The 8,168-nt window shown below is 35.9% G+C and overlaps 1 protein-coding gene across 1 annotated transcript; it reads left to right on the forward strand.

Annotated features, from left to right (window-relative positions):
* The first annotated feature begins 725 nt into the window (after positions 1–725).
* LOC132645840 (probable dolichyl pyrophosphate Glc1Man9GlcNAc2 alpha-1,3-glucosyltransferase) lies at positions 726–4,855 on the forward strand. The gene is made up of 4 exons (XM_060363077.1): positions 726–1,612; positions 2,383–2,589; positions 2,784–3,021; positions 4,214–4,855. The coding sequence occupies exons 1-4, from the start codon at positions 800–802 to the stop codon at positions 4,573–4,575; spliced, it is 1,620 nt and encodes a 539-aa protein (XP_060219060.1). The 5' UTR covers positions 726–799; the 3' UTR covers positions 4,576–4,855.
* Positions 4,856–8,168: the final 3,313 nt, after the last annotated feature.

Genomic DNA, 8,168 nt, shown 5'->3' on the forward strand with positions numbered 1-8,168 from the left:
TGACAGAGAAAAAAGTAGTAACAATACGCGCATTAGGAGAAGAGTTGGCAACTAGAAAGAAGCTTGCTAACTTAGGCGAAGTCAAGATTTGAAAGTTATTCGAAATTTTAGTCCTTTAAAATTATTAAATTTGAAATTAATATGTTATAAATATCCATGAATTTTTTATACAAATATGCAATCTCGATCAAAATTATTAAATTCGATCAAACTTATAACCGAAGAGCTAGCTCCGCCCCTGCTTGCTAGATTTTCCCAGAAGGTCTCTCACATGAGGCTCTTCTGCAATAAATTTTAGAGGTGCCCAAAATCAGTCTAAAAATGTGTAATTCGGCCAATTCACCTAAGCTTGAATGGGTTGGATCATTAACTGGAGAGTTAATGGGTTGGACTATAGGGTGACAAAATCAGCCTAGAAAATATGCCCGTTCAATTTTTGGATTGATCATTGACCCGTCTATTTATTAGCTCAGCCCATAAATAATTGGACTGATATGCAGCAGAAGTTGATCCACATGAAATTTCGTTAAAATATTTTTTAAAAGACATTTTTTATTTGATAGAATGCCATATATAACCACAATAAAAAAAAGAAAATAGTTTTATTAGGTACTAAAGTCTAAAAACACATACAAGAACAAACAAAAAAAATTTAAAAGTTTGTAAGAATTGAACGGATTGGGTTATGACCCGCTTTTTAGCCCATTTCATCCATAAAAATGTTGGGCCATGTCAAAGCAAGTGAAACCCAATCCAATGAAGCCAGGTAGATGCTGACCTGGAAGATCCATGACGTGTCATGTCACCTTCTTCTTCAAGCTCCCCTCAAATCTCAACCCCAAACAACCACCACTTCACCGTCGGCCCAAAAGCCATGAAACCCCCAAAGAAGCACCACAAACACCAACCCATCACAGAGATCCTATGGGTTTCACTTATAGCCACATGCATCAAATTCCTTCTAATCCCAGCTTATCACAGCACAGATTTCGAAGTCCACCGCAATTGGCTTGCTATAACTAACTCTCTTCCTCTTTCTCGATGGTATTCTGATGAAACAAGTCCATGGACGCTCGATTACCCACCATTCTTTGCTCATTTTGAGCATTTTCTTTCTTTCTTTGCTTCCCTTGTAGACCCCATTATGGTCCATTTACATCATGGTCTTAACTACAAATCACAACCCACAGTTCTTTTTCAAAGACTTAGTGTGATAGTATCTGATTTTGTGTTGGTTTTTGGTATTTATAGATTGACAAGGAATTTGGGGTATAAAGAGAGAGTCTTGATCTGGGTTTTGGTTATTTTTTCGCCTGGATTGATGATTGTTGACCATTTGCATTTTCAGTATAATGGGTTTCTTTTGGGGATTCTTTTGGTTTCTATTTCGGCATTGGAGGAAGGGAAGGATTTGTTAGGTGGTTTTGTTTTTGCAGTTTTGTTGTGTTTTAAGCATTTGTTTGCTGTTGCTGCTCCTGTTTATTTTGTTTATTTGTTGAGGCATTATTGTAGGGGTGGGTTGTTTAGGGGGTTTGGGAGATTGGTTGTTATGGGGAGTGCAGTTGTTGCTGTTTTTGCTGCTGCTTTTGGGCCTTTTCTTTATCATGGACAGGTAAAGTTTGCTCTTTTGAGTACATTTGAAAGTTCTGATCTTTAGTTCTCTGTGTGAGTTGATTCTCTAGTTTGTTCCCTATTTGAATCACATCTAGAATTACATGTTATTTACTGGTGTTCTATTATCTTGTTTTCATTGGCAGCAAGATTTAGTTCATCAAGAATGCATGGATGTATTATTTTATATGAGTTTATGCATGGATATCTTTACCAATATGTCTAGTAATAAAATGGCATTTATGGTCTTAGAGCAACAACAACAATGCCTCTATCTCATACTGGTTGGATTCTTGGGGGTATAGTTAAAACAGTGATGCTGTAATCTCTTGGTTGCAGTTCCTTCTTGGTACTCTATTAATGAAATTCATCTTACCTTATAAAGAAAAAAAACTAGTTGGATTCATCTCTATGAATCCTTGTTAACCATGTTGCTCCATGTAGTCTTTTAGGCTCGTAGAGTAATTAATAAAAATTGCTCCAATGTTATGAGTTGCATCTAGCTAGCTACAAGATTGTAGAAACATGGTGGTGATTGCTGAAATGTACTTCCTTAAGTCTTATTGACTTATTCTTCATTCTTTTACCCTGATCACTGAAGCTTGCTTAAAATTTGCTGCAGTTAGATAACCTTGTTTCAAAATTTAACCGTGGCTGATCAAAATGGTTGTTTCTGTTTATTGAATGGTATGATAAAGTAGGATTTTCATTGCCTGTGTGCTTTACGATCATCTTCTGACAAATTGCCAACTGCTTTCAACCCTGTCGCAGATACAACAAGTGTTACACCGAATGTTTCCATTTGGTAGGGGACTCTGTCATGCTTATTGGGCTCCGAACTTCTGGGTATTCTATATAATTCTCGATAAAGTGCTAGCTTATTTGCTTGTAAAAATGGGGTTCAACGTCCAAGCACCAACAGCTTCATTCACTGGTGGATTAGTTGGGGACTCCTCTCCTTTTGCTGTATTACCTAGAGTAAGCATACTCATTCATCTCGCCATCCAACATATGTTGTGTGTGTCTTGTTTGTTGACAATAACTTTGTTTACTAAGTCACTGATTAGAAATCTTCAAATTCTAAAACATGATAAAAGAGTTACCTTTCACCAACTAATATTAGTTAGAGGACTTATGAACAGCCCATGCTTACACATACCTATGTATTGCAGGTCACCCCCATGATTACCTTTGGTATTGTCTTGCTTGCAATAGCTCCATGTCTTATAAAGGCTTGGCGAGATCCCCAACCAAAGATGATTACTAGATGGATAGCCTATGCTTACACATGCGGCTTTATGTTTGGCTGGCATATCCATGAGAAAGCTTCACTTCACTTTGTGATTCCCCTTGCCATTATTGCCTTGAAAAGTGTGGAAGATGCAAAACACTATTTCTATTTGTCCATAGGTAATTCACTTTTTACTCGCTTGTCAGCGGTGATTGACCTCTCAAATTCATCTGGAAGACCTGAATTTGTATCATAACATAATATATGTGATAGTCTTTAACTATCTCAATTTGCAGATAAATTCATATTTATATCTTTCTGTATAGTTCAGTCACTCTTCTGTTCGCTACCATCTTTTAAAAGTTGTTCTTAAAATTGGTGTTTCTTTCACTTATATTTTGTTTTTGATGTGAATGGATCATTTTACATGACCATACAAAATCCAGAGCTCTTTCAGTTGGAAATAAGTGTTACTTTCAAGCACCATTCAACTATTAACGTCGATGTTATATCTCATAATGCATCATGATACTCCAATGGGTTTTCAAAAATGCTGGCAGTGTAGTCTATCTTTTACATGATGAATCAGTAATACCTTGAAAAAGTACTAGGCTTCACAATTAAATTCCACTGGGAAATGTACAAGGATTTGGCGTTAAACCAGATTGTAGCATACATGATTTGTATGTTTCTGCTTAAAACGCAGTTTGGTTTTAATGCAAAAATATCTACGACTTTGATCAACAAAAAGCCTCCATTACTTTGCTAACATCCTCGATGTTTAAGAAAAAACATCCTTGTTGTTTAAGATTGATTTTGTGCAGATATCCTTTTCCTATTTTTCTGGTGGAAGTGTTCTTTTTTGAGAAGTTTTAGAGAGACCTATAACTATTTGGATAAAATAAAGGTTTATGAAAGCGAAATTAATATGAGAGTTTCCTAAGTTAATCTACTGCAATCGCCATTTGGTATACGAAAAATACATTAATTTTAGTGTTGCTCCATCAGTTAGAATGTATTACTAGAAATCCTCAGTAAGTAAAACCTCGTATGTTCTTACTTAGCTGTATGTTGGTTAAGTTTATTATAGTGTATTTTGAGCTATCCAACTTTACACCGGTGCCTCAAATTTATCATGGCCAATTCAAAATTATCCTTATTTAGCTTGGCTCTTGAAATATTTGCAGATGGAATCATGGAATAGGATATCTATCAACATTACAGTCCTGGCTTTCTTCCTTTGCCTGTATTTTTGTTACTATTATTGTTGTGCTGCTGCTTCTCCTCCCTTTTCTTCCTCTTTTTCTGGTCTTGTACCACTCTTTAACTTTTGTTCCGGAGACTAACACGTAAACCCTGCTGTGCATGCAGTGTCCTGCTATTCTATTTTCCCGCTATTATTTGAAGCCCAAGAGTATCCAATTAAGGTTCTCTTACTGCTTTTACATGCTTCACTGATGTGGATTGGGTTCTCCTCTCATTTTACCTCAACTAATAGAGCAGCTGAAGCTGAACATACAAGATATGACAAAACGAGGTTCATCGTTGGATGGTGTGGAAAGTTATACTTGCTAGGTCTCGTGGCTGTTGAGATATATGGACAATTTGTTCATCCTATCCTCTTTGCTGAGAGGCTCCCTTTCTTGCCTCTTATGTTGATCAGCATATATTGTGCATTCGGAATGATGTATTCTTGGATCTGTCAATTGAAGCAGATTATCAAGTTACATTAGCACGGGTAGGTTTCAAATGCTACCAGCTGCTGCTTATATAGATAGAATTCGATACATGTAGCTAAAATGCTAAATCCAGATTGCCTTTTGTAGCACCAACAGTAAACAGTTTTGAGAGATTTCAATCGGATACCGGAGTTTCTTAAATACCAATAGCTTTGTTATTCACTTGTTTGAGAGATGTTAAAGTTCATATCTTTTTCTTAATAGATTTGCAGGAAGTTGTGTGTTAAAATTTTATTTATGAAGAGAAATCTAATCTATCTCTTTGTTTTTGGTACTTGTATGACATCTTTTGTTAATTCTTCATGTCTTTCTGGATATAGTAACACTCATATTTGTTTAATGGGCTACCGTTTAGTTTAGCAAATAGACAGAAAGACAAAAAAAAAAAGTAGTTTTTTAAGCGCTATTTTTAAAACCAGTGAATATCATATCTAATGCTTCTAAAACCAAAATTTGTACTTTTAGTAGTAAGAAAATATACAAGACACGACCTTTCTCATTTAAAAATAATTTACTAAGAGCATATTCGAAAAGATAATGCCAGTTGGTTGGTTAATTAAGAGCTACTCTGCTGGTTCTGCTCTTTCACTGTCAGTTTAATTAAGAGCTAATCTTTTTTCCCTCTCAATTGCTGCTAATCTTAGCTAAAAGATAGCATAATTAAATTAGAATATATATTAGCATGTTACTACATTGAAGATGGAATATTATATAAGTCGGATTATGTTTGATAGACATACTTGAGTTCAATAGAAACAACACTTAATTGAGGTGTCAGATTTTTTTTATTTTATTTTTTTAAAAAAAGACAAATGTAGAGCAGCATATGCATTAAGCCTTCAAACTAATATGTATATTTAGTGGGGTCTTATCCAAAAGCCAAGGTCCTATTCTAGAAATAAAATAAATTATAAGAAAAACACAGTCTAATTTTAAAAGGAATATACTTGAATAATCTCGCAATAAGTTCCTTGATAATGATCAAATATATTAAAAAAAACAGATAAAATATTAAGTTCTTTGTTGTACAGTCAATTTGGTACAAGTTTGAACGGTTTTAATTAAGGCATCCTTTAATTAATCATACCATTTCTCACGCATCCTATTTTTATCAATACGACTTAGAATCCGCGACTTTTATAGCATAAAAAAAAAAGTTGAACCAAACTAACACACAAAAAAAAACACATATATAGATTTCACGCACTAATTTAGTGCGTGAAAGGACCAAAATGCAAAAAATAAAGTTTGGCATTTAGTGCGTGAAAGGACCAAAATGCAAAAAATAAAGTTTGGCCTTTCACGCACTAAATTCGTGCGTGAAAGAGGCCTTTTTTTTTTTTTTTGTGTTACCTTTCAAATCACGTTTTTTTTTCATACTTTGGGCAAAGATTAGTCATGTTTCAAAACCCCAAAATATCAATATTTTATATAAAACTTAATATCTTTTTTTGCGTACAATAATGTCGGCTCATTACATCAAGTCCACCTAAATGTTTGGATCGTCGTTTTAGGGGTTCTAAAGTGCCCCGAAGTAAGTTTTGAAACTTGTTATATTTATAGGGTTTAGATTTAAGTGTTTTATTATATTTGAATGTACAAATATAAATATTTGATTTAATAATAATTCATCCAATACGAGAGGTTTATACTAATTAAAAAATAATTCATTTCATTTAATTACAATACTAATTCAAAGCAATACAATAATAAATTACAATAACAATACAATCTTCATTTTCTAGAGGCTCTATTACTTCGAGACGTGCTTGTACTACCATGGCCTTGTTGCCCACACAAACGCTTGTCATGGCCATATTGCTTACATGTAGAGCACTTGCGAGAGTAAGTTCTTTCACTAACATCCATTTGATTGGGTCTACGACTCCGTGAGTTAATGCCCAATTTCCTGATGTAATCCTTGTTAGCAACCATCGAAAACGACTCGTTTGGCCAATAAGCTTCATTACCAAGTGGATGGAATTGGCCGGAATATGCTCTAAGGTAACTGTGGACCTTGTATTCCCCCGCCACATAACTTGTTACTGTTTTTCTCGTTCTCTCGAAGCACTTGACAGCATGAGAACACGGCATGTGGTACGTTTGCCACTTACCACAAGTGCATGTTCTTGTTGCCTCATAAACGGTATGCACATTTCCACCCTTACCGTTGTAATAACTCGTTCTAACTTCATACACATGTTGAATTGGGTCATACTCGGTCATTTGGTGATGCTCACATTTTTTTCTATAATGCTCCATATTTTTTAAGGGCTTTGGCATCCATGTCCCGCTGTCGGCTAATATCGCTCTGGCCTACCTTGTCCTAACCACAAATCGCTCCACAACCTGCTTGAAAGTCATTCTCACCATTGCGGTGACAGGTAGTCCTCGAGCAGATTTCAGCAAGCCATTGAAAGACTCTAAGCTGTTTGTTGTGAGCATGCCCCATCTTTTGCCTCCATCAGCATGAAGCGTCCATTTTTCAACTTCGAGCTTCATCAACCAAACGTATACGGGTTTACTCACTGCCTTGATTAGATCCACTTTTGCAGCCCATTTTCGTTGTTGATGCTCCATCGCAGCCTCCTAGATCAATTTGTTTAGAGTGCCATTGTGAAACTTTGATTGCAAATTTGCCTTCAAGTGCCTTAAACAATAGCGATGGTAAACAAAGGGAGGCCGCCACCCCAGTAAATTATCCATATTGTGCAATATGCCTTTATGACGATCAGACAGCACGCATATGCCGGTACGATCCTTAATAACATGAGTTTTCAAATGGGTCAAAAAGATCCCCCATGTGTCATTGCTCTCGTTAGCAACAATTGCAAAAGCAAGAGGAAATATTGACCCATTGGCATCCATTCCTATTGCAATTAGGAGCTTGATGTCGTAAGCACCATATACATGCGTACCATCTATGGATATCACTGGTCGGCAGTGAGCAAAACCATCAATGCATGGTTTGAATGTCCAAAATACGAAGTTGAAGATTTTACCCTCTATAAGCCGCCACTACAACAATACCATGATTAAAATGTTGTAGAGCTGCCATATACCTTGGCAGCGATTGAAAAGAAGTATGCCAATTTCCAAAGACCATCTCAAAAGCGCGTCTACACCCGAGAAATCCCTTTCTGTTGTTGCTTATAGTTTTACTATATACGGTTTGAACGTTTCGAATACAATCTTTGATGGGGAACCTGCACAAGTTTAAACAAACAACATTTAGTAATGATCTTTCAATTGATATAAGACATATAATGTACTAGGTAAGATAAGTTACCTTGGCGTTTCTGCAATGTCTTTAAGTAACACTTGAGCAATCATGTTTGTATCTAAATTATAATGATCTGCTCGATTTGCTTCCATATCACAAGTGTGTCTTTCGCGAAATTTTGTGATTGCCCACATACCATCAGGCTTAACAATTCTCCGAAGCAACCACTCACAACCTTGATACCGTCGTCTACAAACTAGCCTCCATATCTTTGTGTTTGACTGATCAACCTTAAACTCCCTCACGTCCTTAAAATAATAAATTTTGACAGCCCGTTGCAACGCCTTTTTGGATGCGAACAACA

This window comes from Lycium barbarum, chromosome 6 (assembly GCF_019175385.1).
Source record: "Lycium barbarum isolate Lr01 chromosome 6, ASM1917538v2, whole genome shotgun sequence".
In the NCBI taxonomy this organism is placed as follows: domain Eukaryota; kingdom Viridiplantae; phylum Streptophyta; class Magnoliopsida; order Solanales; family Solanaceae; genus Lycium; species Lycium barbarum.